Source organism: Saccopteryx leptura, chromosome 13 (assembly GCF_036850995.1).
Source record: "Saccopteryx leptura isolate mSacLep1 chromosome 13, mSacLep1_pri_phased_curated, whole genome shotgun sequence".
Taxonomy (NCBI): domain Eukaryota; kingdom Metazoa; phylum Chordata; class Mammalia; order Chiroptera; family Emballonuridae; genus Saccopteryx; species Saccopteryx leptura.
Window position 1 is genome coordinate 30451567 of NC_089515.1, and position 26476 is coordinate 30478042.

General features: G+C 52.6%; 1 protein-coding gene across 1 annotated transcript in view; it reads left to right on the top strand.

Annotated features, from left to right (window-relative positions):
* Positions 1 to 26476, top strand: part of SLIT1 (slit guidance ligand 1) — a 193415-nt gene that overhangs the window by 116231 nt on the left and 50708 nt on the right. The window contains exons 5-13 of the mRNA XM_066355591.1: positions 10493 to 10564; positions 12177 to 12248; positions 12974 to 13045; positions 13569 to 13732; positions 19296 to 19443; positions 19917 to 19988; positions 20538 to 20609; positions 22898 to 22969; positions 24420 to 24563. Coding sequence (XP_066211688.1) covers positions 10493 to 10564; positions 12177 to 12248; positions 12974 to 13045; positions 13569 to 13732; positions 19296 to 19443; positions 19917 to 19988; positions 20538 to 20609; positions 22898 to 22969; positions 24420 to 24563 — 888 coding nt within the window. The remainder of the gene's footprint in view (positions 1 to 10492; positions 10565 to 12176; positions 12249 to 12973; positions 13046 to 13568; positions 13733 to 19295; positions 19444 to 19916; positions 19989 to 20537; positions 20610 to 22897; positions 22970 to 24419; positions 24564 to 26476) is intronic.

Below are 26476 nucleotides of genomic sequence, written 5' to 3' on the forward strand. Positions count from 1 at the left end.
CTAAAAAAAAAAAAAAGGGAAGGAAATGTATGAGATGTCCTGCAAGCTTTTAGCAGAGGGAGTGGTCAGCAGAGATGTCTGTAGACAGAGGTGTGAAGGATGAATAGAAGTGTACTGGTGGAAGAGTGAAAGAGTATTCCTGGCAGGGGGGAGAGCAAATGCAAAGGTCCTGCGGCAGGAGGATTTGAGGAACTGAAGGGACATAGCATAAGTGGAGGTGCAGGCAGGGACAAGACACATAGCATTTGTCATTTCAGATCCTGAAAAGTAGGTGCTATTTCTCTCTCTCTCATTTTGTAGAAGAGAAAATCGAGGTCAAAGATATTAAGTGACTCACCTAAGACCATATGATTTAAGTGGGAGATTCAGGGCTTGTTGAATCCACATTTTTATTATAACACTCAGCTGTGGGCTTTCTCCTTTACACCCTGGCCTCTTTGTGTGTGCTTCCTGGCAGCGGTGTGCACATCACCTGGGAACTTGTCAGCAATCTAGGACCTCATCCCCTAGGCCTGTGTTTCTCTCTCAGGTCCTGTCCCTTTGGTGGCTGGGTCCTTGCTCTCGGAGTCTGCTTTTCACTGTTCTGCCTAGGACTTCCTTCTGAGCCTCTGCTGTCCCATGGCTCTGCGCCCTTCACTGACCCCTGGCCAGGACCAGGCTGCCAGCTGCTATCCTTCCAGCTCCAGAACCTCCAGGCCTCCTCCAGGGTGGCCTCTCTCAGTATATCTCATTCTGCCTTGACATACCCCTGGCTTCAGGACCTCTGACGAGGTCGCTATGGAAGGAGGGTGGGGTGGAAATGACTAAGTGTGAGGGAGATACTGGGGGCTCAAGGACTGGGAAAATGTGTAGGTGGTGTCTTTTGGGTTTTCATGTCAACTGGGTGAAAATAGATGAGAGACTGTGGTTTGGAAAGCACAAAACAATTGTTGACCAGGTAGGAAGTCAACTGGGCAGAGGTGGGGGGTAGCTTTGTTTTGGGTTACCATATAGTAGAGAGAACATCCAAGACCAGAGAAGGCTTCTAGCGCCCCCTAGAGGGGAGCTGGAAACAATAGTCGGAACCTTAGGAAAGCTTTAGGCAGACTGTACTTAGGGAAGGACAAAAGCCAGCATATCTCAAAATTTGCCAATGGAGGTAAAAGGACAGATGCTTAAATACATGAACTCAATCTTCTCTAAATCCCGGTGTGGTAGGTATTTTTATCCCTGTTTCACAAACAGAGAAATTCTAGCTCTCAGGTGCATAACTTCCAGGGGACCGTGGCTAGTGAATGGTAGAAGCAGTAATTGAACCTAGAGCCTTCTCATTGCAGAGCCAGGCTCTTTCCACGACTCCCTCTGCTGCCAGCACGCTGCATTTTTCTTAGATTTCCAAGGCTCACCTGTTCTCCTCTGGTTTAGAGGCTGGCGTCTTCCAGGGTCTTAAATTCAGTGTTCCTGGCCCTGGCCGGTTGGCTCAGTGGTAGAGCGTCGGCCTGGCGTGCGGAAGTCCCGGGTTCGATTCCCGGCCAGGGCACACAGGAGAGGCGCCCATCTGCTTCTCCACCCCTCCCCCTCTCTTTCCTCTCTGTCTCTCTCTTCCCCTCCCGCAGCCAAGGCTCCATTGGAGCAAAAGATGGCCCGGGCGCTGGGGATGGCTCCTTGGCCTCTGCCCCAGGCACTAGAGTGGCTCTGGTCATGACAGAGCGACGCCCCAGATGGGCAGAGCATCGCCCCCTGGTGGGCGTGCCAGGTGGATCCCAGTCGGGCGCATGCAGGAGTCTGTCTGACTGCCTCCCTGTTTCCAGCTTCAGAAAAATACAAAAAAAATAAATAAATAATAATAAAAAAAAAATTCAGTGTTCCTTACTCATTTAAACACCATGAGCTGCTCACTGCTATGGCCTGGCCCAGGGGCTAGGCCTGAATTTCCCAGTCAGCTCAGCTCCACCTGCATCCCTGGGCCCTCTCCTCTTGGACTGGCTCTTGGTGTTTGTTGTACGACCTGTATGCCCAGGGGCAGCGTCTTTCCTCTGTAAGCTTTGGTGGCCCCGAGCAGTGCCTAAAAGACCATCAGATACACCCCCTCTCTGGTCTAACCAGCCACTCTCTCTGGCCTGCAAGGCTTTTTCTTGCCAACACCTCTCCTCAGCACCTTTCTTTCCGGGCAAACCCTACTTGCTCCTGAACCATGCCAGACTCTACCGTGATGTCTCCTGCCTTTGCACAGACTGTTCCTGCCCCCTCCCTCCCACTTAGCTCCTGGTGTGAGTTTTTATAGAATTGTTTTTCCTGAACCGTACCTGATGCGATGCTATTAGAAGAAGCAGACACTTGAAACCCATTTATTGTAAGGCTCTGGTGTTATTGATTAGGCCACACTGTCATTTTTTATAAAGACCCCTGGGGAAATTCTTGTCTCATCTTAGTGCCCCAAATAGCTATACTAGAGAAACTGGTCCTTTTAAGTTCGTACACGTCCTGGGGGTGCTGTTAACTGACCCGTTTCTCCCTTTCATGTCGGTTCTCAGACATCTTAGAGCCGTGCCCTACCTGGACCTGGCAGGTGTGTGTGGCCACTGGTGCTGCTTGCTTGGTATCTATCATTGATTTTTCTTCTTCTCTTTGTCCCACTTTCCACTCCTGCTCTCTTGCTGTTTTATAAATCCCTATAAGCCACCTCAAAGCCTTTCTGGAACAAGGTTGGCTTAAATCAATAAACCAGTCAATACAAATAGAAAACCTTCCTTGCAAGGTTGTGGTGAGGATGAAATGGAATAATGGATGTGAGTGAGTTCCAGCCCAGAGTTCCCTCCCAGGCTTGGCCAAAGGGCCAGCTGCTGGCGGGGGCCCAGTCGCGAGTCCCGCTGGAGGTCCCCGCCCTCTGGGCAGCCTCCATGTTCCTGACTCTGGAGACGTCTCTTGGCCACTGCCTTTCTGCCTTTGCCTTGTCCTCAGCACTGGACTCTGTTCTCCCCGATTCCCTGTGGGTAGGAGCAGGGGTAGCTGGGTCTGTCCTCTCTCATCCCAGGCCTCTCAGGTCACACTGTCAGCAGTGGGGCCCCCATTCCCTCACCTCCTCCCTGGGATCTCAAGATGCCCTAAAGAGCCAAGCACCTCACTTGCCAGGTCTTGAAGCAGTTGGCATGTGGTGGGCACACATTGGTGAGGAGACGAGGAGATCATCTGGCCCAGCCTATGCATTGGACAAACGAGCAAATTGAAGCCCAAAGAGGGAAGTGATGGAGCCACGTGTCTAACCTATTGCAGCTCGTTCATGCCCTGCCCTCCTCAAAATCCCTCAGGGGGTCCTCATGCTTTTGGGTCAGGACCACGCTCTCCAGCACAGCTTCTAAGCCTCTCCTCTCTCGGATCATTCCCTCAAAGCACCTGTTTTACTCGTTGATTGTAGTGTAGCCAAGTACCACAAAATATAGTGGCCTCCAGAACAATAAACGTTTATTATTTCAAAGTTTCTGTGGGTGGCTGGGTGGCTCTGCTTGCGGTTCTGCACGAGACTGCATTCAAGATGTGGGCTGGGCTTAGTCCATTTGGGCTGCTATCACAAGAATTCCGTAAACTGGGTAGCTTATAGATAATAAATATTTATCACAGTTCTAGAGTCTGGGAAGTCCAGGATCCAGGTACCAACAGGTGTGATGTTTGGTGAGGGTTGGCGTCCTGGCTGTGGCCTCACCTGGCGGAAGGGACAGAGGCGGTCTCTTAGAACTCCTATGAGCACTAATGCCATTTATGGGGGGGGGGGTACTCAACCTTCATAACCCCTGCACTTCCCAAAGCCTCCACTTCCTGATACCATCACATCGGGCATTAGGATTTCAACATCACAAACACTGAGCAGGCTGTATCATCTGGAAGCCTGCTGGGGGCTGGGGAGTCTACTCCCACAATGACTCACACACATCGCTGGCAAGCCAGCACTGGCCATTGGCAGGAGGCCTCAGTTCCCCTCCATGTGGGCCTCTCCAGAAAGCTGCTTGTGTCCTGATGACATTATGACTGGCTCCTCCCAGAGAGTGATCTGAGAGTAAGAAGGAAACTATATACATAAAAGGATCTTTTATGATCTAGTCTCGGAAATCATCCATCACTTCTGTCAGAGTCTATTCTTCAGAAGTGAGTTCCTAAATCCCACACGCAATTAAGGGGGGAATTAAGCTAAAAGCTCCTGTAGACACATACCAGCCATACCAAACTGTGACACTCCCCCCGCCCAACAGCCTGCTCCTTCCTGCCTCTGGGCTTTTGCACATGCTGTTCCCACTGCTTAGAACGTACTTCCCTTATTTCCCTTTTCTGTCTGGTAAGCGCTGACTTTTCAGGACTGTGTGGAGTTCCTCTCCGCCCGTCAGGCAGAGCTGGTCACTTGCTTCTCTGAGCTTGCACATCTCTTTGGAAGTACCGCCCTCCAACAACTATGTAAGCTGGCGTGTGAGTCTTTGTCGTATCCCCAGCAGATGGTCAGCTCCCAGCATGCACTTGGTGCATGGAGGAATGGAGATTTCGTTTGCTGGTTTCCCCTGTGTCCTCCATGGGCTGCGAGTGTTTGAGGGGATTCTGTGCATCTCTGGTTATCTGCACACGTGAGCCCAGCAGTCACCGGTGGGTGTAGGTTTTCCATCAGGGCGCTCTGGTTCTGGGTGGGGCACCCACGTCTGCCTTGGCTCCTAGTTACTGTGACCATGAGCGCCTGAGTGTGGGCCGCCTCATTTACCTCTGTGCCCGCACAGCCCACTGAGGTGATTTGCCTGTCAGAGGACCCTGCCAGTGTCTCACTGCAGAATTGGGAGAGAGCAAGCCCGCAGACCGAGGGAACAGGAGAGCCGGTATCAGCTGTAGGGCCGTGGTAGCTATGACCTGTGTAATGGAGAACCTGGGCTGGCCCCAGACGTGCAGCCAGGAGGTGGGGGAGCCGGGACTCAGACCAGCCGCTCGGAGCTCGGTCCCCGTGCTCTCTGTGCAGCACTTCCCTTTCATGTTTCAGCAGAAAAACCCGGGCAGAGGTGGCCCTGGCCGGTTGGCTCAGTGGTAGAGCGTCAGCCTGGCGTGCAGAAGTCCTGGGTTCGATTCCCGGCCAGGGCACACAGGAGAAGCGCCCATCTGCTTCTCCACCCCTCTGCCTCTCCTTCCTCTCTGTCTCTCTCTTCCCCTCCCGCAGCCGAGGCTCCATTGGAGCAAAGTTGGCCCGGGCGCTGGGGATGGCTCTGGTCGCAACAGAGCGATGCCCCGGAGGGGCAGAGCATCGCCCCCTGGTGGGCAGAGCGTCGCCCCCTGGTGGGCGTGCCAGGTGGATCCCGGTCGGGCGCATGTGGGAGTCTGTCTGACTGTCTATCCCGGTTTCCAGCTTCAGAAAAATACAAAAATACAAAAAAACCCAAAGAAACCCGGGCAGAGGGCCGGAAGCCCCACAGCTCAGGGACAGTGGTGGGGAGGGGGTGCTGAGGGCCGTGCTCTCGGGGCTTGCAGGGAAGCCGGAGGCCCTTGGGGCACATGAGTGACAGGAGGGAGAAGTCAGCCCCGAGGGCCTGGTCTAGGAGAGGGGGCTGAGGTCTGCAGGGCTGTCGGACACTGGGTCCCCCCCCTCATCAGCCTTGGGTAAAATATTTAGGTCCACTCTCTGCAAAATGGGTGAGCTAACAGTTCCCACTCCCTGGGCTGCCATGCAAGGGGAGGCGCTATGACTGCACTGCCTGGGTCCAAATTCTGCAGCCACCACCTGCCAGCTGTGTTCTCGTGAAGAAACTGTTTTAACTTCTCTAGGCCTCCTTTTCCTCCTGGTGACGTGAGGGCTGTAATAGCATTGCCTAGCAGGGGTCCCCAAACTTTTTACACAGGGGGCCAGTTCACTGTCCCTCAGACCGTTGGAGGGCCGGACTATAAAAAAAACTATGAACAAATCCCTATGCACACTGCACATATCTTATTTTAAAGTAAAAAAAAACAAAACAGGAACAAATCCAATATTTAAAATAAAGAACAAGTGCCTGACCTGTGGTGGCGCAGTGGATAAAGCGTCGACCTGGAAATACTGAGGTCGCCGGTTCGAAACCCTGGGCTTGCCTGGTCAAGGCACATATGGGAGTTGATGCTTCCAGCTCCTCCCCCCCTTCTCTCTCTCTGTCTCTCCTCTCTCCCTCTCCCTCTGTCTCTCTGCTCCTCTCTAAAATGAATAAATTAAAATAAAGAACAAGTAAATTTAAATCAACAAACTGACCAGTATTTCAATGAGAACTATGCTCCTCTCACTGACCACCAATGAAAGAGGTGCCCCTTCTGGTGTGGCGGGGGCCAGATAAATGGCCTCAGGGGGCCGCATGCGGCCCGCAGGCCGTAGTTTGGGGACCCCTGGCCTACGGTCAATGCAAGAATCAGGGGTGCTCACACACATGAAGTGCTGGGGGCAGTGTGGCCTGGAGACGTGCTCAGAACATGGTGGCAGTTGGTGCCACTGCTGTGGGAAGGTGTTGGTCAAATAAGTTTGTAAATATGATATTTGTTTGCTCACTTGTGGTTTGCATTGGGGGCTGGGCAACGCCAGATACAGTGGTCTGCGAGGTTGCGGGGGCCTTCCTGACCGGGAGGGGCCGTTGCCTTGGTAATGTTTACTGGAAGGGAGATTCTGCCCCATCACCGATAGGTGCAGGAGGATTTCTTCTTTCTCCCCTCCCTGATCCCTTGCCCTCCATGGGAAAAGCGGGTTTTCTGCTTGGCTTTTCTTGTGGCTTGCCTGTCTTGGTGAGATACCAATAAACAGAAAGGTGCACATCCTCCGACTCTGCTGTTTCTTTACCATGGGCCCGAATTGAATGAGGACCTGCATGTGAATGGCCACGAAAGGGCCATTCTTACAGAAGGAAATTTCTTTTTTTCTTTTTTTTTCTTTATTCATTTTTAGAGAGGAGAGAGAGACAGAGAGAGAGAAGGGGGGAGGAGCAGGAAGCATCAACTCCCATATGTGCCTTGACCAGGCAAGCCCAGGGTTTCAAACCGGCGACCTCAGCATTTCCAGGTCGACGCTTTATCCACTGCGCCACCACAGGTCCAGAAGGAAATTTCTTACAGAAGGAAAGGGGCATTTGTAAACGTCTGTAGTGAAGAGGTTGAGAGAGGGACAGAGAAGCAGGTGGACAGGTGCCAGAGGCCCAGTCTGGCCAGAGGAGCTGGAAGAAGGGTCCAGAAGCTGGCCTAGGCTCGCAGAGGCCAGAGATTCGCAGAGTCCCCTACAACAGCCCTCCCTCGCAGTGGGATATTACTAATGGGGAGGTGATGAAATCCTCGGTGATCTCTGTTCTCCAAGCCACAGGGTAGGGACAGGGCACTGCAGCCCCTAGGCCAGCGTGCTCCAGTCCCCAACATGTGCCCAGGCTCTGAGTGGTGACTCTGCTGCCTACAGTCCTGAGACCAAGGAACTTGGAGTCAGACCCAGCCTAGAGTTCATTCAGCACCTGGGTGGTCACCTACTGGCTGGGTTACCTGAGGTCCAAAGGTACTTCGTTGCAGAAAGTGAGCTTTTGGTACACTCGCCACATGTCCCTGGGTGTCCGTGCCCCCCCCCCCAAGCCTATCCCTCCTTTGCCATCTCCTTGGCAACCCTGGAGGATGCAGCGGAGACTGAGCTGACCCCTGTGCGTCTGGGAGCAGGGTTGGGGTCTGGCAGAGCTGGTCACATATGCCAAGCTTCTCCTTCCAATTGCAACCCCTCTGCCCAGAGCATGGAAGGTAGCTGGGCACCAAACACAAGCTCATTCATTTGTTATAAAATAGCGAACCTTAATTCCGTGGATTTACATAGAGACACCAAGGCAGGATACAGAAGAGTTTTTAGGAGATTTATTAATAAGATGGCTGCATATGACTTACACGGGGTATAGCTAACCCAAATCGTGTATCCCAAAAATAGTCTTGTAGCTAGTTATATAGACTTGATCACATATAGGTTGGGGGAAAAGGAGGGGGAGCATGATACAATAATTAATTATTAACACTCATAACATTCGTCTATAGGATCTATAAAAAACATTCCTACATATTAAAGCTTACAAGGTAACACAATAGTGATGTCATTTTACATATCAAAGACATTCACAAATCTTTTAGTGTCTACCTCCCATTCCTTTGTCTAGAGCAGTGGTCCCCAACCCCCGGGCCGCAAACCAGTACCAGTCCATGGGCCATTTGGTACCGGTCCGCAGAGAAAGAATAAATAACTTACATTATTTCTATTTTATTTATATTTAAGTCTGAATGATGTTTTATTTTTAAAAAATGACCAGATTTGCCTGACCAGGCGGTGGTGCAGTGGATAGAGCATCGGACTGGGATGCGGAAGGACCCAGGTTCGAGGCCCCAAGGTCACCAGCTTGAGTGTGGGTTCATCTGGTTTGAATAAAAGCTCACCAGCTTGGACCCAAGGTCGCTGGCTCGAGCAAGGGGTTACTCGGTCTGCTGAAGGCCCGCAGTCAAGGCGCATATGAGAAAACAATCAATGAACAACTAAGGTGTTGCAATGAAAAGCTGATGATTGATGCTTCTCATATCTCTCCATTCCTGTCTGTCTGTCCCTGTCTATCCCTCTCTCTGACTCTCTCTCTGTCTCTGTAAAAAAAAAAAAAAAATAGACCAGATTCCCTCTGTTACATCCATCTAAGACTCACTCTTGACGCTTGTCTTGGTCACATGATACATTTATCCATCCCACTCTAAAGGCCGGTCTGTGAAAATATTTTCTGACATTAAACCAGTCCGTGGCTCAAAAAAGGTTGGGGACCACTGGTCTAGAGGTTTATGTTACTCTCAGGATTCCAGGAAGGGAGAGAGAGTTAAAATCAGTGTAGGATATGTAAATATTGTCTCTTATTGAAAGGGAAAGGAAGTTCTTCAGATAACCTTTATTCTTTCAGAGAACTATAGTTAAACTAAATGACCCAGTTGTCCTTGTAAGCCAGGAAGCTCCCACATCCTTCTCCCTCCACTCTCTAAAGAAAGGAGGGGGCAAGAAACCTGATTTTTCCTCTTTAAAATGACGTTGCCAATACTAAGTTTTACAGTTCTTTGGCAACTTACCACATTCCCCACTGGTTCTATATCCTGAGTCAAATCCTTGACTCATTTTAACGAGGTGCATGAGGCGGTTGAGTAGAAATATCAGCCTATAACATGCAACAGATATTTAACAGGTAGACTTGATGTTTTCATTAATAGTAATACAGTCAACTGAAGAAGCAAATGCTACTGATTAATTTCTTACAACCTGTACAAACCTTCTGCAACTTATATAAACCCTTAATTTTTATAAACTTTCTTCCTTTTTCTTTCAAAAGTATTTCTATATTTTATACCTTTTATTATCAAAACCATACAATTCCTTTTTCGTCAGAACTCCTTAGTTTTAAAATTCTTAACCTTTAGTGACAACCAAGCTGGCAATAAGTAATTTTAGTTTAAAGTATACTTCCTTTTGGAGACATCCTCCCTCTAAGTAGCTAGTAATCATAGGTTAATTGTAAGCACATATATATTTCCCATTTACATTGTGGCTTCCCTTCTAGCAAAGGGACTTATACCTCCCTTCTGTATGACTCATAGCAGTACATGCATCAAACCTGAAGACAACTTGTTCTGGCTTTCCTTTGACCTCAGTTTCCCTCCTTCCTCAAAGTCTAATTAAAAGGAGGTCCTCAGTGAGTTTCTTCATGTATTAGCCGTATATAGACCAACCGGTTTCCAGTTTGTGGCTGGAGCAGGGCATGCTGTCCTTCTCAGGGTCAACTTACAAGGGTTGGCGGGGTCAGTCTTTGCTGTCCACAAGGGTGTCTCTGCTGGGACTGCAGGCTTCAACCGGCTCTGGTGAACCCAGGAGGGTATGCCTTCTACCTTGGCAGCAGTGGGAGTGGTCAGGTTCACGGTGTGTGGACCCGCCCACGTGGGAGTCAGTCCTTGGGTGGTGTACTTCTTTACCCAGACTGAGTCCCCAGGCTGGAAAGGATGTTCCAGATCTCCTGGCAATGTCAGGAGCGCCTCTTGGACAGTCTTTTGAACAGCCTGCTGAGTAGTCTGCAGACCCTGTAAGCTCTTAAGGAAGGAATGTTTTTTTGTTTTTTGTGGTTTTTTTATAATTTTTTTTTATAATTTATTTTTGGTATATTGTGTTTCTTTTTTTTTTTTTAATTTTATTTATTCATTTTTAGAGAGGAGAGAGAGAGGGAGAGAGAAAGACAGAGAGGGAGAGAGAGGAGAGAGAGACAGAGAGAGGCAAGAAGCCTGACTTCTTCTCTTTAAAATGGCATTGCCAATACTAAGTTCTACAGTTCTTTGGCAACTTACCACACATTCATTCAGGGTCTTGGTGTGCCAGGCATTGTCCCGGGTCCTCAGCTGCAGCTGTGACTGGTCCTGCTGTCCAGCTCACCTGACCTCCCTCACTCCTCAGGGCCCTCTGGAGAAATCTCTACTGACCAGTGTTTTTCTTCCTTTGGCTTGATCTCCACAGGGACCTGAGTGAGAACACCATTCAGGCCATCCCTAGGAAGGCTTTCCGTGGAGCGACAGACCTCAAAAATTTGTGAGTACAGACCAGGGATGGAGAGGGATGGGATTAGGGGCTGCAGGGCCGCCCCTGGCAGTATCCTCGTGGATCTCCCCAAGCCCCGGGGTCCAGGGAGCCAAGGAGCTGGGCTCTGGGCTCTGCGGGGGCTGGTGCCAGCATGGTCTTCCGGAGTCTGGGGAAACAGGCAGCGTTTGAGGACCCGGATATCATGAACTGCGTCCCGAACTGTGGGCTGCTGGGGTGATGGTCTCGGTCTATTTGGTTTTTTTTGTTTGTTTGTTTTTTTTAAAGACTTTATTTATTCATTATAGAGAGGGGAGAGAGAAAGAGGGAAGGGGGGAGGAGCAGGAAGCATCAACTCCCATATGTGCCTTGACCAGGCAAGCCCAGGGTTTTGAGGTCTCGGTCTGTTTGAATGTCTATCTCTGTGCTCTTGCCCTGCAGTGGACTGGGAGAGCTGGGCTTGACTCACTTACTGTATAAGCTACTGTAAGTCAAGTTCTCTTCACTGAGCCTCAGTATATTGTTCTATAAAATGAGGATATCACACTTCACAGGCTTGTTCTGAGGTTTCAACGAGATAGGCAATGTGCTTTGTCAAATGTAATTTAAATGTAATAGTTTATTCTTATTCAAATTTTTCTGCTCCAGGCTTACCACCTCCCCCAGGAGGTCCGACTGTAGTGGGAAGGCAAATGACTGGCATGCTTGTCACTTCCTGACCCCAACCCCGAACCCCCTTGCCCAACAGACATCCATAATTGATCGGTGCATTCTTTCCCAAGGAGCCCAGCTCCAAGCTTTAGTGTGTTCTGTGACGGAGGTGCCCAGGGAGCCGCAGCTAGTCGCTCTGGCTTGGCACCGAGGCTGACATCTGTCTCAGCCCGGCTGCCATCGCTGCTGTGATGGGCTCGTTTTTCAGCTGCCAGCACCCCCTAGGTGGTCTCCAAAATGGGGTAGGGGGCCGGCTCCTCAGGAGATATGCAAGGCTATGTAAAGAAATGTAGTAAAACTTTTATAATTTATTTTTTATTTATTTATTTATTTTTTTGTATTTTTCTGAAGCTGGAAACGGGGAGAGACAGTCAGACAGACTCCCGCATGCGCCCGACCGGGATCCACCCAGCACGTCCACCAGGGGCGACGCTCTGCCCACCAGGGGGTGATGCTCTGCCCCTCTGGGGCGTCGCTCTGCCGCGACCAGAGCCACTCTAGCGCCTGGGGCAGAGGCCAAGGAGCCATCCCCAGCGCCCGGGCCATCTTTGCTCCAATGGAGCCTTGGCTGCGGGAGGGGAAGAGAGAGACAGAGAGGAAGGAGGGGGAGGGGTGGAGAAGCAAATGGGCGCCTCTCCTATGTGCCCTGGCCGGGAATCGAACCCGGGTCCCCCGCACGCCAGGCCGAAGCTCTACCACTGAGCCAACCGGCCAGGGCCAAACTTTTATAATTTATTGTTTTAACTGAAGTAAGGAATAATTTAAGCTCTCGTTATTTCCTGCTTGGATTGACACGTTGGTACTGAACAGATGATGAGGTCAGGTCTCTCTGAATGGAAGCATCGATGAAAACGTGCGGACGCTCCTTCTCAGCAGCGTGCCCTCCTCTCTGTGCTCTTTCTTTGCTTCACAGGCAGCTGGACAAGAACCAGATCAGCTGCATTGAGGAGGGGGCCTTCCGGGCTCTTCGGGGGCTGGAGGTGCTGTAAGTAACACGGGAAGGGAAGCCAAGGCTCAGAGAGGGTCCAGCTAAGGCAGGTGCCGAGCCCGGGGGGCCAGAGCTGGGGGCCCTGCAGTGGCACGGGAGACAGGAGGCTTGGGAAGCGGGTTGCAGGCCCTTCCAGACTCACGCTCAGGTTCACGAAGGAGGCTTGGGAGGCGGGTTGCAGGCCCTTCCAGACTCACGCTCAGGTTCACGAAGGAGGCTTGGGAGGCGGGTTGCAGGTCCTTCCAGACTCACGTTCAGGTTCATGAAGGAGGCTTGGGAGGCGGGTTGCAGGCCCTCCCAGACTCACGCTCAGGCTCACGAAGTCATCGTGCCTCCGGCAGTGTGGCCCAGGTTATCCTGCTTGTGATGACCCCCGGGGCCATGGCTGTGTCTTCCGGGAATTTCTGAGCTGTGACCGACTGTCTAAGCCCCACCCCTTCTGTAAGCCAGCCCGAGCCTGCCCACAAGCTGTTCCTCTCCCTGCGCCTTCTGTCCTGCCAGACTCAGAGTCTACGGTGCCTCAGCTCAGGGCGTTCCCCGAGGGCGGCTCGTGTCTCCTGCGGGGCAGAGCCCCTGGGTCCAGCCCAGCACTGGTCCAGCTCGAGGGTGGACCAGGGGACACAACTGGAGGGTCTGTCCCTTTGTCAGAGAGAAGCTCTGCTCCTCCCCCGCCCCCATCACTTTCTGCTGGAGAGACACTAACTGACTGGTTTCCCCAACAGGACCCTGAACAACAACAACATCACAACCATCCCTGTGTCCAGCTTCAACCACATGCCCAAGCTACGGACCTTGTGAGTCGGCCCTGGTGGCTGGTGCCCGGGCCGTGGGAAAGGGACGGAGGCTTCCACAGGCGGGGGAGGGAGCTCCTTCTCCACACCCCACCCCACCCCCCGGCCAGCCCGGATGGGCTGATTGGAGTTGGAGTCGGGGGAGGTCATCTGAAATGAAAGGATGTTGAATGTCATTTCTATTTGATTTTTTTCTTGGAAAACAAATGATTTCTTTTTGAGTTTCAAAATGAGTTACATGATTTGGGACAGGGGGTCTGCATGAGTTCAGGCAGGTGATCGATAGCAGCTGGGCAAAGTCCAGCCTTGGGGGCACCCCGCGCACCCTGGGCGGGAAGGGGCAGCTGCTGGGGACTTCTCTGCTGCTGCAGGAAGTCCCCAAGTCAGGGCTGTGGGCCGACTGCGCAGAGACTGTGCTGGGCCCAGAGCAGCCCTGGGCTCGGCCTCTCCTGGGTGGGGGGGTTCCCGCTCTCCGGCTGGGGTCTGGAGGCTCAGGGGGGTTGTGAGCGACCCTGTCCCCCTGCAGCCGCCTGCACTTCAACCACCTGGTCTGCGACTGCCACCTGGCCTGGCTCTCGCAGTGGCTGCGGCAGCGGCCGACCATCGGACTCTTCACCCAGTGCTCGGGCCCCGCCGGCCTGCGCGGCCTCAACGTGGCCGAGGTCCAGAAGAGCGAGTTCAGCTGCTCAGGTGGGTGCGGGCCCACTGGGGCTCTTGACAGCCCATCTCGACTGCCTGTTACTGCCTCCTGCTGCCACCCCCCATCATACTCCCTGCCATTACTTCCTGTCACCACCACATGGTAACATCTAGCCCACCGATTACCTCCGGCCTGTCTGTCTCCGTCACCCCCTGTCCTTGCTGCCAGCACCTCCTTTCCCCGCCCTTCACCTCCTGTCCTTATCCATCATCTCCCGGACCACCCATCGTCTCCTGTCCTCACCCATTATTTTCTGTCCCTATCCATCGCCTCCTGTCCCTACTCATCACCTCCCTTCTTTACTCATCACACCTGTCTTGATCTGTTACTTCCTTTGTCCACCCATCTTTCCTCCTGTCAATCCATTGTCTCCTGTCCCCACCCATCACCTACCTCCACTTCCTTCTTGCCTTCACTCCTTTGTCCCTCCTGCCCTGACTCATGTTCTCTTCCTCTGCCCCATTGCTTTCTGCCCCATTGTCCCCTTCTGTCCCGTCCCCTTTATCTTTTCTTATTACTGCCTCCTAGCCCTCACCAGTCCCCTCCCACCCCTCACCAGTCCCCTCCCATCCCACCCCTTCCTGTTACTCCCTCTTCCCTTCTGTGCTTGCCTCACCCCTGCTACCTTGAAAAGCCATTGAATTGGCCCATCTAGCTTCAGCTTGAGACGAGGTGGACTCCAGAGTAGTCTGTGCCCCCCTCTTCCACCTGGGGTCCTGTGAGAGCCTCCTGACTGCCCACCCCACTTTCTTTCTGGCTCCGTCAATGTCCATAGTGCGGCCAGAAAGACCTAAAAGGACCCACAAGTCTGGGCAAATCACTGCTGCTCCATACTCCCTGGTGACCCCTGCTTCTGAGAGAGTCCACACTGTGCTCAAGCTCCGTAAGGCCGGGCCAGGGTCGCCTCAGTCTCCCCGCAGCGCCTAGGCCTTTGCACTCCGTGAGCCCCGCTGGGCTGGGCTCGCTCTGCCCTCCCTGGAGCAGGCGCCTGCCACCCCGACCTTCTCGCAGGCTGCACCTGTCAGTACCCTTTCCCCATCTGTTGCCTGCTGACTCCTCCTCACCCCGCAGAGCTCGGGGAGCCTTCTCTGGTCCCTGATAGACTGTAAGCTCCACGAGCATGTGGAATACACAGGCCGTGGTTTCTGGCCGTAGCCCCAGCCCTCTGCTTGGCAGAGATAGATGCTCTGAGAATGCTTGCTGAGTGAATGAGTGGCTCTCAGACTCAGAGCAGAGGAATTAGGCTGCCCACTGCTCCCAAGCCTGTGGACTCGGAGCCTGCCAGCCACGCAAAGCTGAGGAAAAAGCGTCTCCTGGGCTCGGCTTCCTCCTCACCTGCGGCTCCCTCCGCCATCGCTGGCTGCACCCGGGACTGCTCCGAACACTGCTGTGCTCAGGGCTGCTGTGTGTGCATGTGTGTGTACAGGCTATGTGAGGGTGTGAGCGTGTCTGTGTGAGTGTGAGGGTGTCTGCGCAGGGGGTAGGTGTGTGGATGTGTGTGTGGGGTGTGGGGGTGTGGGGCGTGTGTGCACACATGGGCGTGTGTGTGGGGTGTGGGGGTGTGGGGCGTGTGTGCACACATGGGCGTGTGTGTGGGGGTGTGGGGCGTGTGTGCACACATGGGCGTGTGTGTGGGGGTGCGGGGCGTGTGTGCACACATGGGCGTGTGTGTGGGGGTGTGGGGCGTGTGTGCACACATGGGCGTGTGTGTGGGGTGTGGGGGTGTGGGGCGTGTGTGCACACATGGGCGTGTGTGTGGGATGTGGGGGTGTGGGGCGTGTGTGCACACATGGGCGTGTGTGTGGGGGTGTGGGGCGTGTGTGCACACATGGGCGTGTGTGTGGGGGTGTGGGGCGTGTGTGCACACATGGGCGTGTGTGTGGGGGTGTGGGGCGTGTGTGCACACATGGGCGTGTGTGTGGGGTGTGGGGGTGTGGGGCGTGTGTGCACACATGGGCGTGTGTGTGGGATGTGGGGGTGTGGGGCGTGTGTGCACACATGGGCGTGTGTGTGGGGTGTGGGGGTGTGGGGCGTGTGTGCACACATGGGCGTGTGTGTGGGATGTGGGGGTGTGGGGCGTGTGTGCACACATGGGCGTGTGTGTGGGGTGTGGGGGTGTGGGGCGTGTGTGCACACGTGGGCGTGTGTGTGGGGTGTGGGGGTGTGGGGCGTGTGTGCACACGTGGGCGTGTGTGTGGGATGTGGGGGTGTGGGGCGTGTGTGTGGGAGGTGGGGGTGTGGGGCGTGTGTGCACACATGGGCGTGTGTGGGGGATGTGGGGCGTGTGTGCACACGTGGGCGTGTGTGTGGGATGTGGGGGTGTGGGGCGTGTGTGTGGGAGGTGGGGGTGTGGGGCGTGTGTGCACACATGGGCGTGTGTGGGGGATGTGGGGCGTGTGTGCACACGTGGGCGTGTGTGGGGGATGTGGGGGTGTGGGGCGTGTGTGTGGGATGTGGGGGTGTGGGGCGTGTGTGTGGGAGGTGGGGGTGTGGGGCGTGTGTGCACACATGGGTGTGTGTGTGGGATGTGGGGCGTGTGTGCACACGTGGGCGTGTGTGTGGGATGTGGGGGTGTGGGGCGTGTGTGTGGGAGGTGGGGGTGTGGGGCGTGTGTGCACACATGGGCGTGTGTGGGGGATGTGGGGCGTGTGTGCACACGTGGGCGTGTGTGTGGGATGTGGGGGTGTGGGGCGTGTGTGTGGGAGGTGGGGGTGTGGGGCGTGTGTGCACACATGGGCGTGTGTGGGGGATGTGGGGCATGTGTGCACACGTGGGCGTGTGTGGGGGATGTGGGGGTGTGGGGCGTGTGTGTGGGATGTGGGGGTGTGGGGCGTGTGTGTGGGAGGTGGGGGTGTGGGGCGTGTGTGCACACATGGGTGTGTGTGTGGGATGTGGGGCGTGTGTGCACACGTGGGCGTGTGTGGGGGATGTGGGGGTGTGGGGCGTGTGTGTGGGAGGTGGGGGTGTGGGGCGTGTGTGCACACATGGGCGTGTGTGTGGGAGGTGAGGGTGTGGGACGTGTGCGCACACATGGGTGTGTGTGTGGGATGTGGGGCGTGTGTGCACACATGGGCATGTGTGTGGTAGGTGGGGGTGTGGGGCGTGTGTGTGGGATGTGGGGGTGTGGGGCGTGTGTGTGGGAGGTGGGGGTGTGGGGCGTGTGTGTGGGAGGTGAGGGTGTGGGGCATGTGTGCACACGTGGGCGTGTGTGTGGGATGTGGGGGTGTGGGGCGTGTGTGCACACATGGGCGTGTACTGTGTGAGGAGAGCCAAGGTCCACGCCGCTCCCCTGAGTCTCTGCAGCTGCGCAGGTTGTAGGAAGAGGAATGCCTTATTCACTCGGGTGATTCTTATCTTGAAATGAAACCTTTTTCGCATTTAGAATACCTTAGTTTCTCTATTAAGGCATTTGTTTTCTCCTCTGCAGTCTGTTCACCCTGGCAAGCCCTCGTCTGAGAAGAGCACTTGCAAAATTTGTCAGAAGTCCTTGTAACTTTGTCTTCTTTGATCTTGGCGCCTACCCTTTGAGGGGAGCCAAGGAAAGGATTAGAGGCTAAAGCACTGGTGGGAGTATAGATTGTCTGGGCCACTTCACACATCTGTTAAACCAGGGGTCCCCAAACTACGGCCCGCGGGCCGCATGCGGCCCCCTGAGGCCATTTATCCGGCCCCCACCACACTTCCAGAAGGGGCACCTCTTTCATTGGTGGTCAGTGAGAGGAGCATAGTTCACATTGAAATACTGGTCAGTTTGTTGATTTAAATTTACTTGTTCTTTATTTAAAATATTGTATTTGTTCCTGTTCTGTTTTTTTTACTTTAAAATAAGATATGTGCAGTGTGCATAGGGATTTGTTCATAGTTTTCTTTATAGTCCGGCCCTCCAACGGTCTGAGGGACAGTGAACTGGCCCCCTGTGTAAAAAGTTTGGGGACCCCTGTGTTAAACAGAATCTACGAAAGCCCGACGTATGTCTACTCGTGACCCTGCATGCCCACTGTCCACTGCGGGGTATATGCATATGCTCGCAAACACTCGGCCAGAAATATATATCCAAGGCAGCTTTCTTTTCTTTCTTTTTTTTTTTTTTTACAGAGACAGAGTCAGAGATAGGGACAGAAAGACAGGAACGGAGAGATGGAAGCATCAATCATTAGTTTTTCGTTGCGACACCTTAGTTGTTCATTGATTGCTTTCTCATATGTGCCTTGACTGTGGGCTTTCAGCAGACCAAGTAACCCCTTGCTTGAGCCAGTGACTCGGGTCCAAGCTGGTGAGCTTTGCTCAAGCCAGATGAGCTGGCGCTCAAGCTGGCGACCCCAGGGTCTCGAACCTGGGTCCTCCGCATCCCAGTCCCAGTCCGACGCTCTATCCACTGCACCACCGCCTGGTCAGGCGGCAGCTTTCTTCATAACAGCACAGAGCTGGAGACAACCCAGATGTCCACCAACAAGAGCGTGGACTAGCTTATTATGACTTCTCTACACAATAGAATACCAGTTAGAGTTAAAAAAGAACAGGCCTGACTTGTGGTGGCGCAGTGGATAAAGCGTCGACCTGGAAATGCTGAGGTCGCTGGTTCGAAACCCTGGGCTTGCCTGGTTAAGGCACATATGGGAGTTGATGCTTCCAGCTCCTCCCCCCTTCTCTCTCTTGTCTCTCCCTCTCCTCTCTAAAATGAATAAAAAAATAAATAAATAAAAAGAACAAACCACTGATACACACGCAACATGGATGAATCTCAAAGATTTTCTATTGAGCAAAAGAAGCCAGACACGAGAACCTGGTGTCTGATTTTGTTTATGTGAAGTCCACCAATAAGCAGAACAAATCTTTGGTGCTAGATCTCAGAATAATGGTTACCGTGGGGAAGGGGAAGATGAGCTTTCTTGAGTGATAGAAATGTTCCATGTTTGGGGGACAATTTTGTGTATCCATAATTAGAAATCAGTCCGCTGTACACTTAAGACAGTACATGCTATATAACTTACCCTTCAGTTACAGTAATTTATCAGACACGGGGCTTCATCCTGGTTTCTGCACCTATCAGCTGTGTGATTTTCCACAGATTAATTAATATCAAGGGCTCTGTTTTCTTACCTGTAGAATGGCCGCAATAATATCATGCTCCTGCTAGGGTGAGAAGCAGGACTAAGGGACATACTGCATGTACAACACCTATCGCAGCGTGTGGCCCGGAGGAAGAGCTAAGCGAACCTTGTCCTTGTCGTCCTTCAGTGACGGACAAGGAGACTTAGGCTCAAAAGTGCTGAGTGACTTGGATGAGAACCCGTAGCTTCAGAATTTAGGCTGGAATTTTTCAGCATGTAAATCACACTTTCATGCAGCGCACTAGGTTCAGATTCAAGTTTAGCAAACATCTAACAAGCACCTCTCTGTGCCAAGTGCCTGTAGAGTGACATCGGAGCTCTTGACAATCGCTGGTTCCCCCTCAGTCAGAGAAACACCATGTGCCCCGTCCTTACACATCAGTCTGTCTCTGGAGGGAGGTGCTGACACGGCACCTGAGGTCACAGCCCTCTGTTCCTGCAGGCCAGGGGGAGGCAGGGCACCTGCCCTCTTGCACCCTCTCTTCCGGCTCCTGCCCGGCCATGTGTACCTGCAGCAACGGCATTGTGGACTGTCGTGGCAAAGGCCTCACCGCCATCCCCGCCAACCTGCCCGAGACCATGACGGAGATGTGAGTACAGGGCGGGAAAGGCGCGGGGCACGGACCCTGGGACCAGGCCAGGCTCTGCGTCCAGTGAAAAGCTGGACAGGGACTACCCCAGGGCTTGCCCCGAGGCCCTTCAGTACGAATGAAGAAGTCAGTTTGCTTTAGCCAGCTGAGTTCTCTGCTCGGGGCTGGGCAACTCTGGAGGGCTGAGAAAGGGTGTTCTCTGTGGTCCATCTGCCCAGCCCAGCTGGGTGAGTCTGCGAGAATTGGTTTCTTTGTCTTGGCATCATTCGTGGGCCCCTTTCAGCCGTGCCAGCCAGGGATAGTGTAGCTCACATCACAGCAGCCTCCTTTCTCTGCCCGAGGCAGTCCACCCACTCCAGACAGTGGATGGGATCAGGGCAGGGAGACAAAGGGCCTGGTTTGGCTGGGTGAGCCCAGCAAGCAACAGGCCAGACTGGGTGACCTGGGTCCCCCTCTGTGTTCTCTGTCTGCAGCCGCCTGGAGCTCAATGGAATCAAGTCCATCCCCCCTGGAGCCTTCTCTCCCTACAGAAAACTGCGGAGGATGTGAGTGCCTCCCGCTGCTTCCTCAGAGTTGGCCTGGGCAGGAGGACGGCCCTGGACTGGCAGCCATAGCGCCGGGCTGGCCCTGACTCTGCCTCTGACGGCGGAGAGGGCCTGGACCAGCCACTGCCTGGTGTTCCTGCCCCTCAGCTGGCTCCTCTGCGACATGGAGATGACGGTGGTGTGACCTCCTTGCAGGGTTGTTCTGAGGCCTGAACGTTGAGCCCGAGTCTGGCACGTGACCAGAGCTGTCATCCTGTCATGTCAGCTTGGGCACCAACAGGAGCCACTCTAGACATACATGGGGATGTAAGGGACAGCTGGGAGGCGGGGGGAAGCCTTGTCATACAAACCAAAGCTGGAGTGTTCTGCCCACGCACGACCCTCAGGCTGCACGGGGAGAGTAGCCATGGGTTTTTCTGATGGATGGGACAGTGGGCCCCTCACTTTTCTATTTCAAAGAAGCCCTGCCCTCTGGGAGGTAGAGATGGCCAGGCAGGGCTTGGTGGCCGCTGAGGGGTTCAGCCCCCCTCTCTCCTGCTCACTGTGCAGAGACCTGAGCAACAACCAGATCGCAGAGATCGCGCCCGATGCCTTCCAGGGCCTTCGCTCCCTGAACTCGCTGTGAGTAGTAGCACCAAGGCTCCTGCAGGGGCCCCGGGTGTCTCCAAGGAGGCCAGCAGGGCCCCAGGCCCTCGGGTGGGTGCTGGAGGGAGAGCAAAGTTCAGGGTTGGATGCCCAGCACCCCCTTCCTCGCTGGTGGACCCTCTACATCTGGGAGGGGAGGAGAGAATTAAGGACTGAGTGCACGGGAAAGCTAGGAGAGCTGTTGCCCTGGCAACTGTGATGTTCTCCCCACCACGGTGAGGATTTTCCCAGGATTCCTTGCGACAGTCATCTGACTCAGCCTGGCTTTCATGTTGGGCCATGTTGAGGAGGCCAGCACCCCATGCTCCCACGCCTTCCCCAGCTCACCCACAATGGCAGCAACCACCAGCTTCAGTCGTGACATCTACCATACGTGTATCTTTCATCCCAAACATGCTCTGATCCCAAATTGTGGTGGGTGGTGTAAAAACAGTGGTCTTCACTTGTCTCCATATTTCCCTTTCTCAAGGGTTTACCTGGGCGGGTAGGTGGTCTGTCAATATGCAAAGCATCGTACAGCATCAGAAACTCATCTCAGGCCCTGGCCGGCTGAGCCGGTTGGTGAGAGCATCGTCCCGAAGCACAGAGGTTGCCGATTTGGTCCCTGATCAGGGCACATACAGGAAGAGACTGATATTCTTATCTCTCTTTCTCTCTCCCTAAAATCAATAAAATAAACATTAAAAAAATTTAAAACTAGCCCTGGCCGGTTGGCTCAGCGGTAGAGCGTCGGCCTGGTGTGCTGGGGACCCGGGTTCGATTCCCGGCCAGGGCACACAGGAGAAGCGCCCATTTGCTTCTCCACCCCCCCTCCTTTCTCTCTGTCTCTCTCTTCCCTTCCCACAGCGAGGCTCCATTGGAGCAAAGATGGCCCGGGCGCTGGGGATGGCTCCTTGGCCTCTGCCCCAGGCGCTAGAGTGGCTCTGGTCGCGGCAGAGCGACGCCCCGGAGGGGCAGAGCATCGCCCCCTGGTGGGCAGAGCATGCCCCTGGTGGGCGTGCCGGGTGGATCCTGGTCGGGCGCATGTGGGAGTCTGTCTGCCTGTCTCTCCCCGTTTCCAGCTTCAGAAAAATACAAAAAAAAAAAAAAAAAAATTAAAAACTTATCTCAGAAAAATAAAAATTAAATTTAGCAACACCAGAATAATTAATCTTGGAAATGTTACTCCATGTCTCTTTCCAAGAACCCTTGCTTGACACCCCACTCCCGTGTTCACCCAGCCCCTCACTCTGAGGTCCCACAGCACTTTGTCTATACAGAGGGTGCACTCTGGGTGCTCTGCAGTCAGACGGGCTCCTCGTTGGTAGGGGCCTTTCGTTACTCTTGGGAATAGTGTTTTCACCGGTCCCTCGGCAGCACTGGAACACGCCTCACGTAGCCCAGGGTCCGGGGAGGGGGAAAGGGATGGAACTCCCCGTTGATGACTGCGGAAGGCGGCCAGATCACCCTCTTCTCTTGGAGTCAGGTCTGAGCTGGTGGACTTCTGTGAACGACACTGCTTAGGCTGTGCAGTGCACAGCTTACGCGGCTGTGTGTGACTGCCTGGCGATGGGTCACTGTCACTGGCTGAGGTTGGATCTTGAAGGTGGGCTGCCAAAATGCAGGGTTCTTTTTCTGAGAAGTGAATGACTCTCCTTCTCGACTGGGAGTGGCAGTAACCCCTCTACGTGGGTTTCTGTGGCTCATGGGTACCTTGTCACAGCCATCTTCTGTCAAATGGGAGCATTTGTGCTGAGGTCATGCAAATAGATCTCATCGACAGTGTCCACTTTGGACGGCCCTGACCTTGAATCCCTGTATCAACTCCTGTCCCCTCTACTCCATTCTCCACACAACAGATCACGGACCTTTCCAAGTAAGAACTTAATCATGTCTTAGAGGCTTCTTGGTGCTGGATGGGTGAAATTCAAGCTTCTGTTCCATTTGTTTCCTCCACTCAAGCCACACTTCTTTCAACAGTCTCCTTTTGGGTCCCAGATCAAGTTAACTTCCCATGAGGTTCCCTGGTGGGTCCCCTTTCCAGGTTTTGTGGAATCCATGTGTGAGGGTAGGGAGTAAGCACTGTGCCCACAGTAATGGGGGTGAGGGCTACCAGAAGCCCATAGGGTACTTTTGTGCAAACTAAGAACAGGCAACTCTTTCTTAACCACTTTACTGCCATCTGCTGGCCACTTGTTAAACCTACACTGCTACAGTGGCTTAGTAGTGGTGCCCAGTCTGGCGGGCTGTCCTCTGACTCTCCCTTTCTGCTGTATTTTCTCCAGGGTCCTCTATGGGAACAAGATCACAGACCTCCCTCGGGGTGTGTTTGGAGGCCTGTACACCCTACAGCTCCTGTAAGAACCCATCTGATGGTGTGCTTGGGCCGGACACTGGGAGGGAGCCAGAACAGGGGGGCCTTGGGTTACAACACAGTTCTGTTCCTGTGACAGTGACGTAACCTGAATTTTGGTGTAGGTCAAAACATACCCTACTAGCCTAAGTCACTTACCTATTCTAACAGAGTTGTAAAATCATCATCTAGAACAGGGGTAGCCAGCCTTTTTATACCTACCGCCAACTTTTGTATCTCTGTTAGTAGTTAAATTTTCTAACCGCCCACCACCAGTTCCACAGTCTTGGTGATTTATAAAGTAGGGAAGTAACTTTACTTTATAAAATTTATAAAGCAGAGTTATAGCAAGTTAAAGCATATAATAATAATTACTTACCAAGTACTTTATGTCGGATTTTCGCTAAGTTTGGCAGAATAAATCTTTATAAAACAACTTGCTATAGTTAAATCTATCTTTTTATTTATACTTTGGTTGCTCCACTACCGCCCACCGTGAAAGCTGGAATGCCCACTAGTGGGCGGTAGGGACCAGGTTGACTACCACTGCTCTAGAACGTAAAAACACAACTAAGCCACAGAAAAGGGAAGAGGCCATAAATATAATGCCCTGTACACTGACTGTACTGCATATTCTTCCACCGTGCACAACCAAACTAGTTCGCCCACATGGTTCGTAAGTACGACGCTAATGGCCTAAGCGGAAACACTCATGTCCCAATCTTTTTGTTTTTATGACAGTAAGCGTCATAAACTCAAAACGTATGTCGAGGCTGTTGTAACCCGAGGACTCCCTGTATTCCTCTGGCCTTTCAGAGTGGTCTTTATGACCTCTTCGGAGTGTGGGGCTCACTTGAGGCGAGGAGCTTGGAGGATGGCAGACGGAGTAGGGCTGTGAGAGGCTCTGGGGCTCTGCAGAGGCCAGAGAGGGAGGGAGAGGTGACTCAGAGCTGATCGCTGGACGCCAGAGGCGCATGGCTAAGGGAGGTCAGCATGGCTGGGGTGGGAGATGCCCTGCAGGGGAATACTCAGGCCAGCTCAGCCTCCTTGAACCAGGAGAGTTCAGGCAAGTGTTCTCTCTCAGGACACAAGAGGCACGGAACCCAAGCGCTCCATCTCAGCTGCCTAGGGAACCCAGCAGAACTCTAGGAAGAAGGAGGAGCCTCCCAAATGCCTTTGGGACGTGACTTTGCCACTGTGCATTCTGATTTATGAGAATGCCATGGGGCACCTCTAGCAGTTCTTTGAGAGAGAGAGAAGAAGGGTGGCTAAGCCCGTCCCTGTGCACGGAGAAGGCAGTCAGGGGTTCTTGACTCTTCTGCATGGAGTGGACACCCAGAGGGCCAGATCTCTTGTGCCTGCTCTGCACCTGCGAAGGTGCCCAGGGCATGTTGATGAGTCTGATGCTGTGTTTCTCCCCTACCCTCACCACCTGGCTCTGCCTCTGCCTACAGGCTCTTGAACGCCAACAAGATCAACTGCATCCGACCCGATGCCTTCCAAGACCTACAGAACCTCTCACTTCTCTCCCTGTATGACAACAAGATCCAGAGTCTCGCCAAGGGCACCTTCACCTCCCTGCGGGCCATCCAGACCCTGTGAGTGCCCTCTGCCCTCCTCCCTTCCACCCTAGCAGGTGGGCTTAGGGGGAGGTAACAGCCTCCTGTTCTTGCCCTGTACCTTTTGCTCGCCAGGAATGGTTTCTTCTAGAGAAAAGAGCACAGTGCCCTGGGTTAGAAGTCCCAGCTATGCCTCATATTGGCTGTGTGACCCTGGGCAAGTTAATTTGCTTCTCTGGGTCTCAGGTTACTCATTGATAAAATGAGGATATTTTCTTCTTTATGGGGTTGTTATGAGATTAAAGAGGATGTTTGCACAGAGCTTAGTTTATTATTGTAAATGCTTCTTAAAAGTTGGCTACAGCCGGGCGTGGTGGCGCGTGCCTGTAGTCCCAGCTACTCGGGAGGCTGAGGCAGGAGGATCGATTGAGCCCAGGAGCTCTGGGCTGTAGTGCGCTGTGCCGATCGGGTGTCTGCACTAAGTTCGGCATCAATATGGTGACCTCCTGGGAACAGGGGACCACCAGGTTGCCTAAAGAGGGGTGAACCGGCCCAGGTCGGAAAAGTTGGCTACAGTTAATAATAATAATAATTGGATAAAGCGTCGACCTGGAAACACTGAGGTCGCCGGTTCAAAACCCTAGGCTTGACTGGTCAGGGCACATATGAGAGTTGATGCTTCCTGCTCCTCCCTCCCCCTTCTCTCTCTCTCTCTCTCTCTCTCTCTCTCTCTCACTCTCTCACTCTCCTCTCTAAAAATTAAAAAAAAAAAGACAAAAAAGTTTATAAAAAAAATAATAATAATGTCTATTGATTCTAAGACACATGCTGTTTCCACATTAGCAGCTGTGAAATTGGAATGTATTTTATCATCAACAGCATCTCATTTAATTTACAGCATTTTGTTCTTTTTTGATGATACATAAAATAATAGTACATCTTGCAATTGATAATATCTTAAGCCAGCTGAAATCTAGTAATGGCAATGATGATTATAAATTAGAGAGCAATAGCTCTAGGAATACGTTTTAATTTTTTATTATAGAATGTTGTAAGCATATTAGAAGTACTCATCACCCAGCTTTGACTCAGTGTCTCATACATGTTGTAAATTTTTGAAAGTAATTTGTTTGGCTCAGGATTTAAATTAGGTCTGTGTATTGCAAATACAATTGGCTGATATTGCTTGATGTATCACGTAAATTGTGTTTTTTTTTTTTAAATACTCTTTATTTATTTTTATTTTATTTATTCATTTTAGAGAGGAGAGAGAGTGGGAGAGAGAGAGACAGAGAGAGAGGAGAGAGAGACAGGGGGGAGGAGCTGGAAGCATCAACTCCCATATGTGCCTTGACCAGGCAAGCCCAGGGTTTTGAACCGGCGACCTCAGCATTTCCAGGTCGACGCTTTATCCACTGCGCCACCACAGGTCAGGCCTCACGTAAATTGTTTTTAATGTAGAAGTGACCTCTCCATCTCTTTTTTCCTTCCCCAGTGTGGACTTTCTTGACTGTATTCCCCATGCTGTAGTTTCACATACTCCTCTGTCCTGTCTCTATCCTGCAGACAGAAAGGCAGATGTCCTACATCTAGGAGCTTGGGCAGGTTCTGATTTTTTTTCTTCTTTTGGAAAAATGGCTTCATAAGTTGGACCGTGCACTTCCATCAAGAGGCACATAATGTCTAGTTGTTTCTTTTCTTTTCTTTTTCTTTTTTTTTGTAATTAACACAGCCATTGATCTTAATGCCTAGACCAATTCATTCTTTCATTAGGGATCCTGAAATGGTGATATTTGATTCCTGGCATTCTTTCTTCATTTGCTAATGTGGTTGTGGTTATGCTTTTAAAAAGAGTCCTCATGTTTTATCCGGAATGCTTCTGTACAGGAAATTTCTCGTTATCTATCATTTGGTTAAGCTTAGGCATTTATGTGGTGTTTTTCATTCTACAT